At 41.3% G+C, this 23,437-nt stretch overlaps 3 protein-coding genes and 1 long non-coding RNA gene across 4 annotated transcripts in view; 3 read left to right on the top strand and 1 right to left on the bottom strand.

The window, feature by feature from the left end:
- bud13 (BUD13 homolog) overlaps positions 1-2,937 on the top strand; it is an 11,121-nt gene extending 8,184 nt beyond the window's left edge. The window contains exons 8-10 of the mRNA XM_034178400.1: positions 2,132-2,313; positions 2,442-2,523; positions 2,803-2,937. Of these exons, the coding sequence (XP_034034291.1) occupies positions 2,132-2,313; positions 2,442-2,523; positions 2,803-2,896 (358 nt within the window). The 3' untranslated portion in view covers positions 2,897-2,937. The remainder of the gene's footprint in view (positions 1-2,131; positions 2,314-2,441; positions 2,524-2,802) is intronic.
- LOC117517399 overlaps positions 1-9,531 on the top strand; it is a 22,986-nt gene extending 13,455 nt beyond the window's left edge. Inside the window, exon 2 of the long non-coding RNA XR_004562718.1 lies at positions 9,486-9,531. This is a non-coding gene — a long non-coding RNA (uncharacterized LOC117517399). The remainder of the gene's footprint in view (positions 1-9,485) is intronic.
- Positions 3,625-4,379, top strand: snrnp35 (small nuclear ribonucleoprotein 35 (U11/U12)). Its single transcript, XM_034178401.1, is given in 2 exon segments — positions 3,625-4,099; positions 4,102-4,379. Coding segments are annotated over 2 exon segments (639 nt in total). The 5' UTR covers positions 3,625-3,726; the 3' UTR covers positions 4,368-4,379.
- si:dkeyp-69c1.9 lies at positions 7,164-23,437 on the bottom strand. The gene is made up of 4 exons (XM_034178402.1): positions 23,155-23,437; positions 22,002-22,097; positions 8,596-8,842; positions 7,164-8,519 (listed from the first exon to the last, which is right to left on the bottom strand). The coding sequence occupies exons 1-4, from the start codon at positions 23,252-23,254 to the stop codon at positions 8,411-8,413; spliced, it is 552 nt and encodes a 183-aa protein (XP_034034293.1). The 5' UTR covers positions 23,255-23,437; the 3' UTR covers positions 7,164-8,410.

The following is a 23,437-nucleotide window of genomic DNA, read 5'->3' as shown; positions in this document are numbered from 1 at the left end:
GGAGTGATTTTCAGCAGCAGGAACTGAGAGGCAAGTCAAGATGGAGGGGAACATGAATGCAGCAATGTACAGAGACACCATGGATGAAAACCTGCTCCAGAGTGCTCTGAACCTCAGACTGGGGCGAAGGTTCATCTTTCAGCAGGATAATGACCCGAAGCACACAGCCAAGATATCAAAAGAGTGACTTCAGGACAACTCTGTGAATGTCCTTGAGTGGCCCAGCCAGAGCCCAGACCTGAATCCGATTGAACATCTCTGGAGAGATCTGAAAATGACTGTACACCAACGCTCTCCATCCAACCTGATGGAGCTTGAGAGGTGCTGCAAAGGGGAATGGGCAAAACTGCCCAAAGATAGGTGCACCAAGCTTGTGGCATCATATTCAAGAAGACTTGAGGCTGTAATTGCTGCCAAAGATGCATCAACAAAGTATTGAGCAAAGGGTGTGAATACTTATGTACGCTTGATTTCTTAGTTTAATTTTTAATAAATTGGCAACTGTTTAAAAAATAAAACAAAACTTCGTGTTGTCATTGCAGGGTGCAGTGAGTAGAATTTTTGAGGGGGGAAAAATAATTTACTCCATTTTGGAATACTGGTGCAGTTCCTGTAGGAAGTTTGTATTACTATAGAAAATTGGGAGCTCAAGTAGATTTTTCAAGGATGGTCATATGAGGCTGTGTTTGAAGGTGAAATGTACAAATAGGCGTACTTACTGTACGTAGTTTTAACAGACAGTGTGCATTTGTTAAGACATGGTTGACATTGAGATACAAAAAGACACCCAAATACAGTTCTTTTAAGAAAAAGGCTGACATTCATCCAACATGGTCAGACATATATACACAGACATACAGATATAGGCAGGAATAAACACAGTGTACATGCAGCACAAACATGGCTGTGAATACAGTAGTTACTGATAATGTGAGTCTGGGACATTTAGGTTTGTTGTGAAATGTGTGGATTGACTGATAACTACTGTGTTTTTATATATTTTGACTTTTAGCAAGGACACTGTAGGGAGTTGAACCCCATTCCACGAATGTGAAAGTAAAACTACTGGTGCGTTTGGCTTTTTTGGCCATTGGGAGAAAGGTAAAACAGTAATGCAGCAGTGTTTTTTTTTTTTGTTTGTTTGTTTTTGTTTTTGTTTTTTAAACGTCTTAGTTTTCTTTTTTTAGGTAAAGGGTATGTATGGTAGAATATTGTAATAAGTTTGAATTTATTAAATTGATCTGCAGACACTCTGACAACAGCATTTGTTTTGTAATGTAGGCTACATTTTAATGGACTTCTTGCCAATGTGGGTGTGCATGTGTTGACATATTGTTGCAAAACCTGCAAACTTTAAGAGTGCTGTCACTTGTAATGCCCACCCACTGTGCTGACTAAAGCTTACTTCTCACATTCGTATACAGTTGTATTTCTGCAATAGTTCCCTTCCATTTGGCATGCCTGGCAAATCACTTTGCGTTTGTCCAGCTCATCTTTATCTTTGCCGTTTATGAACCCGAAATGGTGGCAGATAGTAGCTTTAAGCATTTCAGGTGTTTTCCTGTTCATGTCAAAATGGAATAGCATTACCGTCTCAGGTTTGTTGTCCATTTAGTATGTGAGGGGGGAAGTGGCTGCAGAACAGCAGAAGGTTTCCGGGCTTAAGATTGAAGATTCAAGAGGCTAAATGAAAGTTCATGATGAACTTTGCCAATGTTCAGAAGTGTTTCTCTACTGTAGCTAAGAGTCACGTAGGTGGAGGAAGAGTAGAGTAGGACAGAGACGCCACAGAGTGTGCCGTCTTGGAAGTACTAATATTACAATATGAAAGCATATGTTGTTGTTCTGCAATGTTTTTGAAGAATTAAAAAAAAAACCTTATTGCATTATACAAAATTTGTTCATTGAATATATTTCAGAACATAGTTTAAAATGTCTTATTTAAAAATTCAGGACTGTCAATAATGCTGACCAGGGTGTGTGTGTGTGTGTGTGTGTGTGTGTGTGTGTGTGTGTGTGTGTGTGTGTGTGTGTGTGTGTGTGTGTGTGTGTGTGTGTTTTTAATACAGAAACCTGCAATAGTCAAACCATATAAAAGTTTTGGCATGATTATGGTCTGTGTGTTTTGTAGATTGGCTCAGGCACAGATAAATCAGCAGAAACTTGAAGATGCACTGCACGAAGCGCAGAAGCCACTAGCACGTTATTATGATGACCAGGAACTCGATCGCATGTTAAGAGAGCAGGAAAGAGAAGGAGATCCTATGGCTGCAATGATCAGACGGAAAAAAGAACGCACTGAAAAGTCACAAGGTGGTAAAGGTTACACGCTGTACATGTACCATTTTCCCTCCCAAGTTGCCCGCTGTAAAAAATTATTGACCAACTACAGTTTTAAACTGTATCTTTTTAACTGTATCATCTTATTTTTGTTTTTTCAGAAAAACCTCGGTATAAAGGGCCGGCACCACCTCCAAACCGTTTCAATATTCCACCCGGATATCGTTGGGATGGTGTTGACAGGTACTCTTGTGTGTGGAAGCGACAGTATGGGACACATTTGTCATGTCATGATGGTGACCTCATGTTGTGTGAATTCTATTTATGACGATCATGCATATATTTAGTACAATAGGCAGGTGAGGTTCGATTTTTTTTTTTTTTTTTTTTTACTGTCTTATCCTGAAACTCCTTGATTATGTTGATGAATAGAGATCGGCCCTTTAAGCAGAATTTGGATGAATTATGCTAACTGAGGTCACATGGATACTGCTAAGTGACATTTTTGTGTCTCTCTTTTAGGTCAAATGGCTTTGAAAAGAAGCGCTACACGCTGATGTCGGAGAAAAAAGCGATTCAGGAGGAAGCATATAAATGGAGTGTGGAGGACATGTAATGTCAGGCAGAAACACCGCTGCCGAGCTGGACTACTTAAAGCAAAATAGCTATTTAATAAAAGGTGGGAGAACAAAACTGTGTCCGAACAGTGCAGATTACCTGCACACATCTTCTCACTTTAACGTGATGTGAAAAACAGAATCTTTAGTAATTTTTCCAACCAGTGTGACACGACAATAATAGGTTAAAAACCAACCTCCAAACATAGTTGTATATTAGTCGTGACATAGCAGTATTTTGATGATTTTGTAATTATTGATTCAATGTGCAACTACCAAATGTTTTTCACTGTTTTTATTAGGGTTTTTTTTTTTGTAAATTGTGGTGTCCTTTATCATAAATGGTCACATGTGCATCTCAGTTTTGCAATTACAAATGTATACTTGAAAAAGGTATAAAATATCAGTAAAGATGCATGTGCCAGGTTTTCAAACATTACTGAGGAACGTGGGGGGGCCTGTTACTGTAAAATATATAAAGACAGAATCGGCAACAAAGAAAAGAACTTATGTTTTCCCTGTTCAAAACTGTAGTTTAATAATTTTAGCATGGAGTTTTTAATGTGGTATTTGTGTATCCAGAAATATAGAGCGAGTGAAGCATGAAGTGTGAACAGTAGGGTTTTAAAATACGTTTTTTTGAACGGGATTAAGTTCACACGCCAGAGCAGTAGGTGGCGGTAATGCACTTTATGATGCATTTTGATTTTGACGCAGCAGGAAGAAGTGTTGCTAAAACAGTTCTTTTCCGGTTCTTTCGGGAGAAGATGTAGATTCTCGTTATTGATTAATTTAACTCAGGTCTTTTGTAATATAAAAGAAGGAGAAAATGAGTGAGTGGTATCCCATAGCGAAGGTGTACGACCCGCTGAAAGCCGGTAGCATCGACGGCACGGACGTGGAGCCTCACGACCGCGCGGTGTGGAGGGCTATGTGCGCCCACTACCGGCCGAACAAGGGCGTGCAGGGAGACCCGCTGCTCACCCTGTTCGTGTCGCGTCTGAACCCGCAGACCGACGAAGACAGACTGCGCCAAGTCTTCTCCATGTACGGAGACATCCAGCGGCTGCGGCTTGTGCGGGATGCCGTCACTGGCTTCTCCAAATGTTACGCCTTCATCGAGTTCAAGGAGGAGCGGGCCGTGGCCCGGGCCCGCCGGGAGGCCAACAAGCTGGTGGTGGACCAACACGAGGTGTTCGTGGACTTGAGCAGGAGAGGAGCCTGAAGGGCTGGGTGCCGCGGCGGCTCGGGGGCGGCCTGGGAGGCAAGAAAGAGTCCGGCCAGCTGCGCTTCGGAGGCAGGGACAGACCGTTCAGGAAACCCATCAACCTTGCACTGGGCCCGATGCAGGACCGGAGGGAGTGGGACCGATCAGGCAGGTCTGGTGCCAGAGAGAGGGAGGACCGACAGTGGGGGAGGAGGGAGGAGCGCAGACACGGAGACTGGAGCAGGCACCGGGACAGGAGATGAGCTTTAAAGATTTAAAAAAAGGAAAAGACTTAAGACCATCTCATTCTGGGTCTGATGTAAACCCTGCGTGTGATCTTATACATGCAAGCTTTTGAGTGTGTACATTGTTCTGATTTCATATACCTGTGGTTATAACTTGTTTTTTTTAGAATCCTCCATATTTTTGTTGAAAGTTAACCCAAACCGGACTCATTTAAGTAGGGAACATGTTAACCTCAAAGCGATTCACTTTGTTGTCACTTATCCTTAGTTGTCTCCCTGCTCCAACACACCTGAATCCAATGAAAGGCTCATTAAAAGTCTGCTAACGAGTCTTTCATTGGCTTCAGGTGTGTTGGAGCAGGGAGACAACTAAGAGTGTCAGGAAGGTGGCTCTCGAGGACTGAACTTGTCCAATCCTGTTGTAGTTTGTTACAGATGTTAGATCATCTCTCTCTAACTGTATTAGTTGCAGAGATATAGCAGAATGTTCGTCACAGCATTTTTGTTGACCTTGACCTTTGGCTGATCTTCGCGTTAATCATTTTGAGATTTGTCCATCCATCTGTTTTGTTTTGTTTTCTAGTTATGTTGTTGACAAACTCACAGGACTATGTGCAGGGCAGATTTTTTTTTTTTTTTTTTTTTTTTTTTTTTTTTTTTTTTTTTTTAGTAAACACTGCTAGTAGATGATCAACTTGCTGCTGCCATTTTCATCTAGTACCCAAATGTTTTGAGAAATCTGTCCGTGGAAGCTCACTTGAAAATGCATCAGATCGTATTTTAGAATCCCTCATTGTTGACATTGTTCCATTGTAGAGTGTTTCAATAAATACACATTGAAATAATGTTATGTTTTGAAATCCAGAGTTCTGTCATTGCTTGTCTGACAGATGACAGTTTGGTTCTTATACATGTTTCTATTAATTGTATTTCACGCATATTGCATTATGAGACCTGGACCACATTAGATTTGCACTGCTGTCTGTGGAAGACATACACAGACGCTGTCTGTACAAAGCTGTGCTCCGGAACCAAAAATATTGTTCAGATTTCCAAATGTTTTATATATTACAAATTGGTACCAGAACCAGACTTTTATTCAAATCTTAACCATAAGCCACTTGTTAAATTACCAGGCAACTGAGACAGGTTTAGAGCCTCATTAGAAAGCCAAAAGTACTTCCAAAAATGGAGATCATTCAGAACTAAAAAAAAAAAAAACTACATTCACAATATATTATAATATTTTTCCAGGAAAGATTTTAATCTAAATTGCAAGGGATTTATTGTTTTGATTTATCCTCAGCTGGCTGAAGGCCCAAAGGGGAAATATGTCGTGATTTTTGTCTGTCCTTCCATCCCAAAAAGGGTGTAAGCGTTCTGAATCTGAAATCACCACACTTTTAAGAGGAATTTTTTTGAAACTTGATACAAGTGCTTGTTATAGGTTGGTCATGCATTATATAGTTTAAGGTGCATCATTAAAAAATCCTTTTATGTTTATATTTTTCACTCTGAATCAACAGGTTAACTTTGAAAAGTAATGTATTAATTATTCTGCCGTGTGGTCTTTAGCAAGAAATGTTTCCCTTGAATTATGAAAGAAATTCTTCCCTAAAATTAGCTCATTGTACAGTTTTTGCTGGAAGTGCAAATAGCCGATGTGTGTTGACAAAACAAATGTTATCAGATACCTTGAAATGTAATGTACCAAAGCAGCATTTCTCAGCACACTTTTTTTGGGGGGTGCGTCTGTTAAAGCCTCTTAATAACAGGTAGTGCCTTGTCACATTAAGAAGGCCAATAAATTGAAACTCAGGGTTGTGGCTGGCAATTTAGCTGTATTATTTTGAATTCAAAACCAGTATTTTGGTTAAAAAAAATTGAAAACTAAAAAATTGTTGGGATAGTGATGTTGAAACTTTAATTTTTCTTTCTTATTTTTACATTTGAAACAGTTGTCTTGATTGATTTATTTATTATAATTACAGTATTAACCAGGTGTTCCAAATGTTTTCTATAAAGCTCCATCTTTGGTCTTAAACTTGTCATATCCAAAATGCTGCCCCTTAGTGTCATACAAAACCCGTTAGCCAAAAGTCTTTTTTTGTTTTTACATGCAGTCCTTTTAAAAAAAAACCATGACTCATTTGTAATTTGTACTTTCGCATGCAAAGCCTTATCTCAGCTGACTTAACCACCGTCCTGCCAGTTTAAGCAGATAATGCTTCGGGTGTGTCACTGGTTGGACGGGGTGTCTAGTGGTGGCTACAGGTCTGACATCATGGGCATAAAATGTTGAAGTCTTGTCTTAAAAATGAGACCAGGAAGTGTGCGATGTGTTCACACACTGCTCTGACACATGCCGTGGATTAGATCACCAGACTGAGGCTGCTGCTGGGAATTTCATTACTTTTATGGCATCCGCTAAATCCAAGAGAACTGTTTCTGTTTTATACAAGAATTCTTTGTGCCAATATTAAAGGGGGGGAAAGGAATGGGACCTCATTTCAACATAAATGTAACTTAAAAACCACACACACACAGAAGTAACTTATGTTCACCTTCATTCACATCTAAAAGAATCCTTGTTACTGTGTTGTGTTTTAGAATGTAAGATTCAAGATTCAAAGCTTTTATTGTCATATGCACAGTAAAGAATCACGTTTCCCTGTACAATGAAATTCTTACTTTGCTGCCCACACTGGATGCACATATATATATATATATATATATATATATATATGACTCTAAGTATAAAATATCTAAATATAATAAAAAAAAGAAATGACATAAAATAACATGCTGGTAGGAGCAATAGAATATAACAAAGCAATGTACTAGAATAGAAATCTACATTATAAGAGGGGAAATATAAAATATACTTGTGTGTAATGGCCTATGTACATAATAGTGCATCAGTGTGCAACATTCACTGTTTTGTGCAACATTCAAGAGTAAATGGTTTAGTGCAATTGACCCAGTGAGCCAAGTTTTGGCTCATTGGGTCAAGCCATGATTCAAGTTATGTACACTGTTAAAGAGAAAATAGCTGGTTATTTCTCTGATTTACTAAATTTATGTGTCAATGATAGCCCACTCATGGAATCCACTGACTGCGTATCTTTGAATATCTGTCACTTTCTCTTTTTGTGGTTAAATTCATGCAAAACCCTTTCTATGGGGTGTGTAGGTGTTATTTGCATTTTAGGTTGTAATTGTTGTAAAACAATCATAAAATAAGTTTTGTACCTCTCTGATTCATTATATTTCTTCGGAGAAACTGTCTCTCTGAGAGCCATACCTGCTCCTAATTTTCCTAAATAAATTTTGTTTATTTTACTTTGGTCTTGAAAGCAAGTTAATTTGTTGTTGCACAACTATGGAAATTCCCACACGTTTCTGAACTTGTCTGTTGTGAGCACACTCGCTGCCCAACTCTGCACTCATTAGTGACTGCAGAGTAACTGCAGTGCAGCATCACACTTCATCTTTGGATGCTGTGAACGTTCCATTCCTCAGCATAAAGCCGTCGCCTTGATGAGGTGCTGGAGGAGATGAGCATGAAATGTGTTTGACAGTGATGATGTGAAAACAGCTTGAGAAACTATTTTGGTGCTTGTTGTTTTAACTGTTAAGGAGCATCTGCTGATCACTTCCCCTCTGCCAGGTGAGATGATGTCTCCCTGACTCTCGGAGACTGCTTGGTCATGTCTTCTAGAGCAGTCTGGGAGTGTCCACTGGGTGTACTGTGCAAATCACATAGATGGCAGACTGGCTCTGTGGAAGTCTGGTCAGATAGTAAAATATGTTTATTCTATTGGTTGTGATGCTGATGATAAATTTCAGGCACACTTTGAAAAACATGATTTTACTGGTTTTTCATAAATCCTGTTTACCAAGTCCTATGTGATGATAAAGATATGGAGTGATTGCATTTGTTGTCCAATTCTACCACAACGACACTACTTTTAATGTACTCGTATGATAGTAAAATATGTAGAAATGACTTATTTCAAAGTTCAGTAGGTAGGTGTTATCAAGTGCACGTGCCAGATGATTCAGAACTTGCGTTGACCAGAAGTGGCAGCTCTTCGTGTGCCAGGAAGCCTGCGGGTCATGACGGGCCAACTCGGGTAAGTCTCTCTTTGGACTGTCCTGAACTCGATCCTGTGAACCAACACATGCGCAGATGACCTGTTGTCTGTGTAAACAACTGCACAGGATGCTGCTGTGCAACACTCACCTGAAGGCAGGGTTGATGCCGATGTTGTCTGGCTGTGGGAGTGCAGGTGTTCTCCTCCTGCACTGGGATGGAGGAGTGAAATCCTTTTGATACTGAGACTGCAGGTCTGCGTTTCCCCTGTTGTCGTGGTGTGTGTGATTGTCTGTGCCTTCCTGCTCGCACATCTGCGGTTCCTCGTCCGTGCGGCTGTTTCTGCCTGTTTTTCTGGAGGATGTGAGCTGCTGTGGGCTGTGGAGTTTCTGCTCCCCTGAGGAGCAGTCAGTATCACTTCAGTATGCATTTGTTTGTGCACACAAACGAGAAATGTCTCATGTTTCTTTGTGCAGTCAGGCTTTATGACAGCCAGGAGTTAAATTGTCAGACTAATCTTAAAGTGTCTGTCTGTCTTTAATGTTCTGTTTCCTGAAGAAATGAAGCTGCATTTTCCAAACTGCTCGCCCTGAGGCATCTTTGGATAACTCTGGATGTTAACACTCATGGTCTTAATCCCAGTTTGAGTGCACGCCAAAATATTTAAATTTTAATTTATTTTGATTTATATAGCGCCAAATCACAACAAAGTTGCCTCAAGGTGCCTTACACAGGTAAGATCTAACCTTACCAACCCCCAGAGCAAGCACACAGGTGCCAGTGGTAAGGAAAAACTCCCTATGATGATTTGAGGAAGACACCTCAAGCAGACCAGACTCAAGGGGGTGACCCTCTGCTTGGGCCATGCTACCGACATAATTTACTAAACAATTCACAAAAACAAATATACAGGAAATCTATAATCAATCTATAAACTAAATCATAAGATCACCTAAAAAGGTAAGTCACTTCGCCTGCTCCCCCGTTTGTACACAGGAGCACACACAACACACACATAGCAGAGACACAGCAAATTCAAGGCCTAGGGCACCAAAATGGCTAGAACCAGCTCTGAGCCCAATTGAAGAAAATCAGTGATAGTGATGGAGAACTTTAACCCCTATATCAATTTCTTTCAATGACCATATTGTTTGACGGTCATTTTTAAGGTCTTGACATTTCATTTGTGTGTCCTGTATGAATTATCATGTGTGTTCAGGTGGCTCTTTCCTCCAAATATTGGATACAAACAAAGCATCTGAACTACTTATCAGCAGACATACATCTTCAGCTACAAAGTCTCCACAAAATATACAGCACTGTGCAAATGTTTTAGACACATCTAATGTGGTTGAATTTTCTTTGTTAAGGAAAGGATGCTAAATATGGAATATATACTCAACAAAAATATAAACGCAACACTTTTGGTTTTGCTCCCATTTTGTATGAGATGAACTCAAAGATCTAAAACTTTTTCCACATACACAATATCACCATTTCCCTCAAATATTGTTCACAAACCAGTCTAAATCTGTGATAGTCAGCACTTCTCCTTTGCTGAGATAATCCATCCCACCTTAGACTGCCCACAATAAAAGGCCACTCTGAAAGGTGCAGTTTTATCACACAGCACAATGCCACAGATGTAAGATTTGAGGGAGCGTGCAATTGGCATGCTGACAGCAGGAATGTCAACCAGAGCTGTTGCTCGTGTATTGAATGTTCATTTCTCTACCATAAGCCGTCTCCAAAGGCGTTTCAGAGAATCTGGCAGTACATCCAACCAGCCTCACAACCGCAGACCACGTGTAACAACACCAGCCCAGGACCTCCACATCCAGCATGTTCACCTCCAAGATCGTCTGAGACCAGCCACTCGGACAGCTGCTGAAACAATCGGTTTGCATAACCAAAGAATTTCTGCACAAACTGTCAGAAACCGTCTCAGGGAAGCTCATCTGCATGCTCGTCGTCCTCACGTCCAGTTTGTCGTCGTAACAGACTTGAGTGGGCAAATGCTCACATTCGCTGGCGTTTGGCACGTTGGAGAGGTGTTCTCTTCACGGATGAATCCCGGTTCACACTGTTCAGGAAAGATGGCAGACAGCGTGTGTGGCGTCGTGTGGGTGAGCGGTTTTCTAATGTCAGTGTTGTGGATCGAGTGGCCCGTGGTGGCGGTGGGCTTATGGTATGGGCAGGCGTCTGTTATGGACGAAGAACACAGGTGCATTTTATTGATGGCATTTTGAATGCACAGAGATACCGTGACGAGATCCTGAGGCCCATTGTTGTGCCATACATCCAAGAACATCACCTCATGTTGCAGCAGGATAATGCACGGGCCCATGTTGCAAGGATCTGTACACAATTCTTGGAAGCTGAAAATGTACCAGTTCTTGCATGGCCGGCATACTCACCGGACATGTCACCCATTGAGCATGTTTGGGATGCTCTGGACCGGCGTATACGACAGCGTGTACCAGTTCCTGCCAATATCCAGCAACTTCGCACAGCCATTGAAGAGGAGTGGACCAACATTCCACAGCCCACAATTGACAACCTGATCAACTCTATGCGAAGGAGATGTGTTGCACTGCATGAGGCAAATGGTGGTCACACCAGATACTGACTGGTATCCCCCCCCAATAAAATAAAACTGCACCTTTCAGAGTGGCCTTTTATTGTGGGCAGTCTAAGGCATACCTGTGCACTAATCATGGTGTCTAATCAGCATCTTGATATGGCACACCTGTGAGGTGGGATGGATTATCTCAGCAAAGGAGAAGTGCTGACTATCACAGATTTAGACTGGTTTGTGAACAATATTTGAGGGAAATGGTGATATTGTGTATGTGGAAAAAGTTTTAGATCTTTGAGTTCATCTCATACAAAATGGGAGCAAAACCAAAAGTGTTGCGTTTATATTTTTGTTGAGTGTAGATAAATATACAGCCCTTCCCATTCTCCTGGAGTTGCATTAGGAAGGGCATTCGGCATAAAAAGTGTGACAAAAGCACCGTGCAGACCCACCTCGGATCTGCTCTGGCGACTGAGTAGAAAACAAGGGAGAAGGTGACAGAACTTATTATAAATAAGTAAAGCATAAACTTCTTTTTCAGTTTTATATTCAAATGTTTTTTATTGAGTTTTGAATTGTAAACAGTTATACAACAACTAACAAATCCCCAAACACCAACCCAAACACATACAACAATGAAATGACAATTACAATAACAAAAAAAAAAAGTTACAAAGTTACAGAGCCTGTGGATCCATTATGTCCCAGTGTCTCCAGCATCAAATTGTAGGGTAAAGTAATTTAGAAATGGCTGCCAGACCTTATAAAATCTCTGAGTTGATCCCCTGATCGTATATTTCAGCTTTTCCAGTTTCAAGTGTGCCATTACATCCTGAACCCAGCATCTGTGTGTTGGAGGCATATCTGATTTCCAATTATGCAAAATAAGACGTCTGGCCAATAAAGATGCAAAAGCAATGGTGTCCGACTGTGCCCCAGATATCGCCATTCCAGCAGGAATCACACCAAATATTGCAATTTCAGGAACAGCCTCTTTCTGTTTCTCAAGATGTGCCCTCCTAATTCATGGGATGGTCTTATTCCAGATAAAGGTGGATATGGATTTATCTAACTCTCTGAAAAAAGATTTTGGAATAAAAACAGGTATTGTATGGAACAAGAATAAGAACCTAGGCATGATTGTCATCTTGACAGAATTAACCCTGCCCGCAAGCGATATAGGCAACACTGACCAACGGGTAAGATCCTGTTTAGCCCTCTCCAGGGCTGGCTTAAAGTTGTGTTTAAATAGATCACTGTATTTACGGGTTACTGATACACCAAGATATGTAAAGGTGTCACAAGTCTCTTTTAATGGATATGCCTCAAAAGACATCTGTCGAGCCTGATCGTTAATAGGGAAGAGCAAACTCTTAGTAAGATTGATTCTATAGCCTGAGATCTCTCCGAAACTAGAGACAATTTCTAATGCTTTAGGGATAGAGGTGCAAGGATTGGACAGGTAAAGTACCAAGTCATCCGCATATAAAGACAGTTTGTGGGTTTGGCCCCCCCAACAACCCCTCCGAGCTCTTCGGCACTCCTAAGTGCCACCGCTAGTGGTTCAATGGCAAGGTCAAACAAAAGTGGGCTCAGTGGACAACCTGTCTTGTCCCCCTACCTATAGGGAAATAGTTGGAGATTATTCTATTAGTACGTACAGAGGCCTGCGGTGTGGTATACAGGATCCTTATCCAAGAACAAAAGGCTGGTCCAAAACCAAACCTCTCCAAAGTTTCAAAAAAATACTTATACTCAATCCGATCGAATGTTTTGTGAGCATCAAGGGAGAGCAAAACCTCTGCTGTAAGTGGAGCTTCCGGGGAATACAGAATATTGAAAAGTCTTCGTATGTTGCCAGAAAGCTGCCTCCCTGTGATAAAGCCAGTTGGATCTGGATGTATCACTTTATGCATAACCGACTCCAATCTACTAGCCAGAACTTTGGCCAAAATTTTGTAGTCACAGCATAGTAGACTCACAGGCCGAAATGATTCACACCTCAGAGGGTCCTTTCCTTTCGTAAGAAGAACTGAAATAGTGGCCTGGGTCATTGTAGGAGGCAGAGACCCACAATCCAATGCCTCGGTATATACATTTTTTTAACAGAGGGCTTAGTTTAAATGAGAATTTTTTTTTAAAAATTCCATGGGGAAGCCATCTGGCCCCGGAGCCTTACCGCTTTTCATCTTTCTAATTGCCCGATCGATTTTGGCTGCCGAAATGTTACTATCAAGGTCTGTCCTGTCCTGTTGACCTATGGTTGGCGTCTTAAGACCATCAAAAAAACTGAGCTAACTTAGCGTCATCACAATTTTCAGTGGTATATAGGTCCTCACAGAATTTTCTGAATTGCTTATTTATGCTTTTCTGATCGGTGGTTATCCCCTCTGGAGTGTTAATCTCCGCTATAAATCCAGCCTCCGCAGATTGTCTTAGCTGGTGGCTTAATAGTTTGCTGGCTCGTTCCCCATGTTCATAAAGTTCTTGGTGAGATTTAAGATGGAGGTCCTCAGCTACTCCAGATGAAAGGGTATCGAATTCTGTTAGCAAACCCATTCTCTCTTTACAGAGATCTGCCGATGGATATTCAGAATTTCTATGATCCACATCCTTTATCAAAGAGATCAACTCATTAATACGTGCTGATCATCTTCTGTTCATGCTCACATTATAAGATATTATCTGACCACGCAAATACACTTTCATTGGTTAGAGTGGCTTGTGTCTGGTGACTGATTTGTTTCTAGAAAAAAGTCAATTTGGGCGGATAAGAAATTAACAAAATCTTCATCAGACAAAAGACGTGGGTTAAGTCTCCAGGTGCGTTGTGGGGGCTCATTATCTGGAAAGCAAAGCACCATTGTCCCTGGGCTATGATCAGAGACAATGATGCTCTCATATTCAATAGACCTCAGCGTGGGGAGGAATTTCTTGTCCAGCAAAAAATAGTCTATCCTGAAGTATGAATTATGCACTGGAGAGAAAAAAGAGTACTGTCTAGAAACCGGATTTCTGTATCTCCATGCATCAACCACCCCATAGGTTTGGAGGAAAGTATTGATGGTCTCTGCTGATTTACTAAGTGTTCCCTGTATAGCTCTATTACGATCCAAAATGAGGTCCAGAACGCAGTTTAAGTCTCCCCCAAGGATCAATTGATGATTGTTTAATTCTGGAAGGGATGAGAAGAAATTAGTGGAAAATTTAGCATTATCCCAGTTTGGAGCATAAACACAGGAAAGTACCACTGGCAGATTCAATAAATGTCCTTGAACAATAATAAACCAACCGTCTTTATCTTGAATCATATTTGTTTGTACAAATGGAACATCCCTGTGGATGAGAATGGCTGCACCACGGCATTTAGCATTAAATTTGGAGTGAAAAATCTGAGAGATCCCCAGTTGTACCCTCTCCCACAACATAAAGCTTACCTCATGAGACAGAGTCTCACCAATACTATATGAATAGCAGAATAATATGCCGCAGCTGGTCTTAACTATAATCAAATACAGTACACACTTAATAAATTTCCAATCTAGCACCTTATTCATATCTCACTCTATGTAAATAACCTTAAGAGACATAATCAAAATCCCCGACCAAACCAAAGAAGCATTATCTGGGACTTAACACATTAACAATTAGATATAAAATTAAATGTGACCTATTGGATACAATAACACACCCTTAAATTCCGGAGGGGGGTGTTTCCAAGCCGTCCAGTTATGTTAACAACTCTGTGTGGTCAAAAAATAAACAGTGTACTTTCAAGCTGTGTATTTTTTTTATTTTTATTTTTTTGACCACTCCCTACTGTGTTATCAAGGCCGCCTCAGCCCAAACAGTTTGGTAAATCTGTGGTTTTGCTGATGTCCTTTATTTACTGTTGTGTGTTGGGGGGTGTGGCTGGATATTTTGGTGTTCTTTTCTTTTCTTTGCTCTTCAGGTGGCATGGAAACTGATTTGTCTGTGGAAGAAGGTGCTGGCTGAAGAGTCCTCACCCTCATCAACATCATGTGTAGCACCTGTGACTGGTGCTCACATGCAACCTTAAAGACTTCCAGCTGAAGCAGATAATTGGATGGCGTTCTGCATTTAAGTCATGTGTGATTCAAGCAGAACTGCCGGGAACTCGACCTTGTGATGTTCGTTTGTGAGACGCTGAGGACCGCGCCTGGGTTTGACACATTGAGCCCGTGAAGCAGGGAAGGGTGAGGACACATGCTGTCAGCACACATTAAAGGTGATTAAGTGTTTGACTAATTGTTGATAGTAACTTAGTGTTTTGTTACACAGTATACTTGAATTGAGATGAAATCCCGGTCTGATTGGGCCCCTCCCCAATCAGACCGGGAGTGACATGTTTAGCCGCATGTTCTCCTTGAATTGCTGGCTGTCTGAGTGGTGTCCAAAAAATGAGGTGGGCTTCATTGATAATTGGCAAAGCTTCTGGGGAAACCTGGTCTTGTTAGGAGAGACGGCAATCCATCCCACTTTAGAGGGAGCAGCTCTCATTTCTAGAAATCTGGCCAATTTTTGGGATCCTCCAAACTGTGACTGTCTAGCGTTGGGACCAGGAGGCAGAGCTGTGGTCTTATACACCTCTCTGCAGCTTCTCTCCCCCCTGCCATCCCCCTATTACCCCCATCCCCGTAGAGACGGTGCCTGCTCCAGACCACCAATAACTAGCAAAAATCTATTTAAGCATAAAAATTCAAAAAGAAAAAAATAATATAGCACCTTCAATTGCACCACAGACTAAAACAGTTAAATGTGGTCTATTAAACATTAGGTCTCTTTCTTCTAAGTCCTGTTGGTAAATGATATAATAATTGATCAACGTATTGATTTATTCTGCCTAACAGAAACTTGGTTACAGCAGGATGAATATGTTAGTTTAAATGAGTCAACACCCCCGAGTCACACTAACTGTCAGAATGCTCGTAGCACGGGCCGGGGCGGAGGATTAGCAGCAATCTTCCATTCCAGCTTGTTGATTGGTCAGGAACCTAGACAGAGCTTTAATTCATTTGAAAGCTTGTCTCTTAGTCTTGTCCATCCAAATTGGAAGTCCCAAAAACCAGTTTCATTTGTTATTATCTATCGTCCACCTGGTCGTTACTGTGAGTTTCTCTGTGAATTTTCAGACCTTTTGTCTGACTTAGTGCTTAGCTCAGATAAGATAATTATAGTGGGCGATTTTAACATCCACACAGATGCTGAGAATGACAGCCTCAACACTGCATTTAATCTATTATTAGACTCTATCGGCTTTGCTCAAAAAGTAAATGAGTCCACCCACCACTTTAATCATATTTTAGATCTTGTTCTGACTTATGGTATGGAAATAGAAGACTTAACAGTATTCCCTGAAAACTCCCTTTTGTCTGATCATTTTTTAATAACATTTACATTTACCCTGATGGACTACCCTGCAGTGGGGAATAAGTTTCATTACACTAGAAGTCTTTCAGAAAGCGCTGTAACTAGGTTTAAGGATATGATTCCTTCTTTATGTTCTCTAATGTCATATACCAACACAGAGCAGAGTAGCTACCTAAACTCTGTAAGGGAGTTAGAGTATCTTGTCAATAGTTTTACATCCTCATTGAAGACAACTTTGGATGCTGTAGCTCCTCTGAAAAAGAGAGCTTTAAATCAGAAGTGTCTGACTCCGTGGTATAACTCACAAACTCGTAGCTTAAAGCAGATAACCCGTAAGTTGGAGAGGAAATGGCGTCTCACTAATTTAGAAGATCTTCACTTAGCCTGGAAAAAGAGTTTGTTGCTCTATAAGAAAGCCCTTCGTGAAGCTAGGACATCTTTCTACTCATCACTAATTGAAGAAAATAAGAACAACCCCAGGTTTCTTTTCAGCACTGTAGCCAGGCTGACAAAGAGTCAGAGCTCTATTGAGCTGAGTATTCCATTAACTTTAACTAGTAATGACTTCATGACTTTCTTTGCTAACAAAATTTTGACTATTAGAGAAAAAAATTACTCATAACCATCCCAAAGATGTATCGTTATCTTTGGCTGCTTTCAGTGATGCCGGTATTTGGTTAGACTCTTTCTCTCCGATTGTTCTGTCTGAGTTATTTTCATTAGTTACTTCATCCAAACCATCAACATGCTTATTAGACCCCATTCCTGTCAGGCTGCTCAAGGAAGTACTACCATTATTTAATGCTTCAATCTTAAATATGATCAATCTATCTTTGTTAGTTGGTTATGTACCACAGGCCTTTAAGGTGGCAGTAATTAAACCATTACTTAAAAAGCCATCACTTGACCCAGCTATCTTAGCTAATTATAGGCCAATCTCCAACCTTCCTTTTCTCTCAAAGATTCTTGAGAGGGTAGTTGTAAAACAGCTAACTGATCACCTGCAGAGGAATGGTCTATTTGAAGAGTTTCAGTCAGGTTTTAGAATTCATCATAGTACAGAAACAGCATTAGTGAAGGTTACAAATGATCTTCTTATGGCTTCGGACAGTGGACTTATCTCTGTGCTTGTTCTGTTGGACCTCAGTGCTGCTTTTGATACTGTTGACCATAAAATTTTATTACAGAGATTAGAGCATGTCATAGGTATTAAAGGCATTGCGCTGCGGTGGTTTGAATCATATTTGTCTAATAGATTACAGTTTGTTCATGTAAATGGGGAATCTTCTTCACAGACTAAAGTTAATTATGGAGTTCCACAAGGTTCTGTGCTAGGACCAATTTTATTCACTTTATACATGCTTCCCTTGGGCAGTATTATTAGACGGTATTGCTTAAATTTTCATTGTTACGCAGATGATACCCAGCTTTATCTATCCATGAAGCCAGAGGATACGCACCAATTAGCTAAACTGCAGGATTGTCTTACAGACATAAAGACATGGATGACCTCTAATTTCCTGCTTTTAAACTCAGATAAAACTGAAGTTATTGTACTTGGCCCCACAAATCTTAGAAGCATGGTGTCTAACCAGATCGTTACTCTGGATGGCATTTCCCTGATCTCTAGTAATACTGTGAGAAATCTTGGAGTTATTTTTGATCAGGATATGTCATTCAAAGCGCATATTAAACAAATATGTAGGACTGCCTTTTTGCATTTACGCAATATCTCTAAAATCAGAAAGGTCTTGTCTCAGAGTGATGCTGAAAAACTAATTCATGCATTTGTTTCCTCTAGGCTGGACTATTGTAATTCATTATTATCAGGTTGTCCTAAAAGTTCCCTAAAAAGCCTTCAGTTGGTTCAGAATGCTGCAGCTAGAGTACTGACGGGGACTAGCAGGAGAGAGCATACCTCCCTTCATTGGCTTCCTGTTAATGCTAGAATAGAATTTAAAATTCTTCTTCTTACTTATAAGGTTTTGAATAATCAGGTCCCATCTTATCTTAGGGACCTCGTAGTACCATATTACCCCATTAGAGCGCTTCGCTCTCAGACTGCGGGCTTACTTGTAGTTCCTAGGGTTTGTAAGAGTAGAATGGGAGGCAGAGCCTTCAGCTTTCAGGCTCCTCTCCTGTGGAACCAGCTCCCAATTCAGATCAGGGAGACAGATACCCTCTCTACTTTTAAGATTAGGCTTAAAACTTTCCTTTCGCTAAGGCTTATAGTTAGGGCTGGATCGGGTGACCCTGGACCATCCCTGGTTATGTTGCTTTAGACGTAGACTGTGTTTCATAATTATTGTATGGCCTTGCCTTGCAATGTGGAGCGCCTTGGGGCAACTGTTTGTTGTGATTTGGCGCTATACAAGAAAAAAGTTGATTGATTGATTGATTGAAAATTGTGCAGCTTGCTTCTCACTGCTGTGGCGTGCGGATAAGTGATCCTCCACCTGTTGTGAGAAGCTGCTCATTTGCATAAAGTTAAAAAAGATATAGACCTGAATGTGTTGCTGATAGCGTGTGTCTTTTGAAAGATATTGTTGTAACTGCTGACTTACCTCACCTCTTCTTTGCTTCACAGAGAGTCAGTTTGTCGTGTCCACCTGGGGAGTGTTTGGCGGTGGTAGTGGGTCCAGGAGCGCCGGGCTTAGATCCTTACGGGCGCTGGAGAGCATGCCAACAGTCACTCCACCAGAAAGACGCTGTTTAGTTTGTACACATTGTTATGCACCAAAGAGGGTAAAAAATAAATTGTTTTGTTTTGGAACCGCTTTCTGGTTATTTTTAGCGCTGGGTTCTGTCTGATGCAGGTCCGCTCCTCAACCCGCGTCGACACATAACATTTACCTCGACAAAGTCACCATCGTGATGGCAGTCCGGATACCGATAATCAAACATACCTCTGTAAACGGGATGTGGGAAACCACAGAAGGCACGCCCCAACCTACTGACACACCTTCAGGTTGCGCGCTTCATGTTTTTCATTATGAAATCCTTGGCTTGACTTGGGTCTTTAAAGCTTGTGCGCTTGCCGTCCGGCGTCATTATCCTCAGCTCCGCTGGGTACCACAGACCATAGCGAATTCCCTCACAGCTCCTTAACAGGCTCCGCACTTCGTTAAACTCTGCCCGCTGCTTTGCTACTGCCAGTGTGTAGTCTGGTTGGATGCGGATCCTATCGCTGTCCCCTGTAGCCAGTTGTTTCATCTGCCTGGCTTTTCTTAGGATTTCCTCCTTCTCCTGATAATAATGGCATCTAACAACAAATGCTCTTGGTGGGTCATTATCACCTGGTCTCACACGTAGCGTACGGTGCGCCCGGTCCAATAAAGGGGGCTTATCGAGACCAAGCGTCTCCTTCAGGCCCTGTGATAAAAAGTCCGTCATGCGCTTCCCGTCTTCCCGTCTTTCCTTTATCCCAGTAATGCGCAGGTTATTATGGCGTGACCGTGCCTCCAAATCCTCGTTTCGTGCTTTCTGGGTAGCGAGCTCCCTCCGTACGAAGGCCACATCCCGCTCCAGAGTAGCAATCAGGTCGGAGTTAGCTGCAGACTCGAGAGCGACCACCCGTATATCCAGGGCCTCACTCTTGGCGTTAGCATTATCGTTAGCTAGTTTAATTTCTGCTCGTAACTGGTCGACCTGGTTCCGAATTTCAGTGGCCTGTGCCTCCGCTTTGGTGAGCAGCTCAGTCCTCAAGTCGCCGATTGCTCAAAGGATGGCCTCAGGTCCAGGTCCCGGGTCGGGTGCAGCGTCGAGTATAGCATTAAGTACAACATTAGCCTCCGGGCTAGCCTTGGAGCTAACTTTTGTGTCGGGTGCTTTTCGGGGGTGTTTAGACATTTCAGCTACCGTTGTATCAAAGCCTGATATAACGTCGTGACTTCGGTTATGAGTGTGAGTTAAAGTCCTTACATTAAATAGCTGCTTCTATATCCATAGCGTTGGCGAGGAGCTCGGTAAAGAACGCGTCCTCACATGGCACCGCTCAAACTGGAAGTCCTTTTTCAGTTTTAAATGTGATCTCCTGCACTTTGTAAGAGAATCTTATTTAATTGGGGTTTTCTAATAACTGATTGATAAATGCCTACCGTATTTATGTTATGTCAAAAAAGAAATCAGTATTTTTTTATTTTATTTGTTTCAAATGAAGTGGTACATTCTTTTCATGAATTGGGAGGAGTTCTCATATGAATTTTATTGGTATAAGAAAGGTTGATCATTTCAAATGTGATTTCCTGTTGACTCACTGGTGAATCAAAAATATCTACATTTTAATGAAAATTTGATGCTTCCTACGACATTTGCAAAGAATTATGCATACAACTTTATCACATTAAGAGTACATTATTCAATATTTAATCTTTTTTTCTTTCAATTTAGCTTCATATAAATGTGCAGAAAGAAAATTATTAATTACCGATGCTTAACTTCTCATACAGTGTAATTCCTACTGAACAGAACTGATTATTTTCAGTGATGACCAGTTCAGTCAGGAGACACATCAATGGGGTTGATGTTTATTTGCTGAAGAGTATAGAAGATTAGAAAATATTCTATGTCAGTTTAACTTTAACTTTAGGGGAGGTGATAGTCTAGTGGTTAAGGTGTTGGGCTGGAAACCAGAGGATCCCCTGTTCAAATCCCCGCCTTAATGGAAAATCACTAAGGGCCCTTGGGCAAGGTCCTTAATCCCCTAACTGCTCCCGGTGTGTAGTGAGTGCCTTGTATGGCAGCACCTTCACATCGGGGTGAATGTGAGGCATTATTTGTAAAGCGCTTTGTGCGTCTGATGTAGATGGAAAAGCGCTATATAAATGCAGTCTATTTACCATTTAACCTTCAATGAGTATGATGATTGAATTTGGACACAATTATAATGTAACAACCTCTGTACCCCATATCTTGCTTGCTGCATATGGGGGCATCTTAGATTTGATCCAGGACAATCAAAAATCCAGACAATCGGATTCCTCACTCAGCTTCTCAAGTGTTACAATTAGAGCATCCATTGATTCCACAAAGAATACAGCATCGTCGGCAAAGTCTACATCAGTGAAACCAACAAAAGCACTGAAGGTGTTTCCACAACCCTACCCAACACCCAGTCCATGCAAGCATTGAACAGTGTTGGAGCCAGAACACACCCCTGAAATGACAGCTATGTTGTTGTTGTTCTTTCGGCTTCTCCCGTTTGTTTGGGGGAGCCACAGCCAATACAGCCAGTAGTATTTGGTAAAAGATTTACGCTGGATGCCCTTCCTGACGCAACTCCAGTTTTACCTGGAGAAACATGCACAGCTCCTGGTGCCCAGAGATCTTCCATCCAAGTACTAACCAGGCACCACACTGCTTAGCTTATGAGATCTGAAGGGATCAGGCTTACACAGCTATATGTGTATTAATTACAACTTTTAAATGAAATGTTCTCTACCCTCTGACTCACACAGCACTCTCTCACACACACACACACACACACACACACACGTTCATTTCAGGAAGCATCCTTCCTCATTAATCACAAGACAGTTTATGTAAAAGCAGAAGCAGATAGCTCAGACTGAGAGAGTAGACTGTACACCTGTGAAAGCATCTTGCCGAGGGATGGGCCTGAAGCTGAAAGCTTCTTGTGCTGTTGTTTCCATTTTAGCAGGAGTGTCAGGGTAGAGAAGCAGTCCTGACAAAGAGCATAAAAAAGCAATGTTAAAAGTACCTAATTTGAAATCAACACACAGATTGTAAACACATAATAATTTATTTTTGAGTTGTGTATAAAATGAATTACATGTTGTTCTGTAGCAAGCTGTTTGAGATGCAGTCCAATAAACATACTGCAGTTATAGTTCAACTTTCTAAGGGCCCTGTCTCACCTTGAGGATGTAGCCAGTGTATGTTGACCGTATTAAAAAATGCTGCATACGCTGGCGTACGTCTAATAAATTATGCAGCTGTCACACCTTGACAATTTAGTTAGTGTATGCTGACAGTCCCATTTACACAGAATGGTCCGGGTTGGTACTGCACGGTGTAGTGCAGGTCAGAACGGTTAAGTCTAACTTGGTTTGTGTTTCTACAGCTGGCAGAAGCCTTTTGTTTGGCAGGTGGAACACTTAAATGTCGACGAGGACATCATCGAGCACATATATCGCACAGCATCTCTGCTCTACACGGAGGCAAAACAGAGTAATTTAACATTTTATTTTATTTTGTTTTCGTCTTGGTGGATCATGGGATTTATTTTCATCGCATGCAGAATGCTGACGAGTCGACTGATGGCTATGATAAATGCTGCCGTGAATGAATGAAGTGCCGTGATTCGCCGGTGTCGCGGTCTGATCTGTATCTCCCATCTGACCACGAAACCAGCATCCTCGGACTGAGAAATGCACCTGGAGCAGAAAACCACAGAGAGACTTGTTTTAAAATGCTACATTTCCAGCCACTACAAGGAATTAAAGTACTTTAGACTTTGTTTTCCAAAATCAGGATGCTTTATGTGGATAAGTTTTCATCAGGCTGTGATGATGAATCCGACTGAAACGAACAGGTAAGTTTAAGACTTTATATTTTCTCCATGCGTGAATAGCTTTAATATTTGAAACAGTCTGTTTCATGAAGACTGCAGCTTTCAGCCAATCAATGGACAGCATTAATGGACATATTTCCTATGAGTAAATTACAAGAAAAGTTTGTCAACAATCGCATAACTTACTTGGGATGGAGTAAATGTTTACCTGCTACAGTCGGCAGTTCCCCCCTGTAGGGTCGAGAGCGCAGGAAGAGTTCATGATGGCGATGTTGTGGGTGTGCATTTTTGCTGACCACTCGCTCCATTGGTGTCTAATTTGACTCTCGGCTTGTTGGCAGTGCCTGGTATCTGCAATAAATTATGTTAAAATGACCAACAGGTTTCTTCATTCCCATCCATATAGCTGCTGTTACCAACTGTTAAACATGCCTCCCATTCAACATAAAACACTGTTTGGTCACAACTGAGCTTTGATATTCTCTGTTGTC

This window comes from Thalassophryne amazonica, chromosome 9 (assembly GCF_902500255.1).
Source record: "Thalassophryne amazonica chromosome 9, fThaAma1.1, whole genome shotgun sequence".
Classification (NCBI taxonomy): Eukaryota; Metazoa; Chordata; class Actinopteri; order Batrachoidiformes; family Batrachoididae; genus Thalassophryne; species Thalassophryne amazonica.
Note: the sequence above shows the minus strand (reverse complement) of the source record. Positions and strands in the feature narration are given on the sequence as shown.

Excerpts from the sequence above, each read along its gene's own strand:
- si:dkeyp-69c1.9 (XM_034178402.1), bottom strand. The coding sequence starts at position 23,254 with ATGGAGCGAGTGGTCAGCAAAAATGCACACCCACAACATCGCCATCAT. Across the intron at positions 22,098-23,154 it reads GGAACTGCCGACTGTAGCAG|GACTGCTTCTCTACCCTGAC; the intron begins GTAAACATTTAC and ends GCTCTTTGTCAG. Across the intron at positions 8,520-8,595 it reads GGCATCAACCCTGCCTTCAG|GATCGAGTTCAGGACAGTCC; the intron begins GTGAGTGTTGCA and ends GTTGGTTCACAG.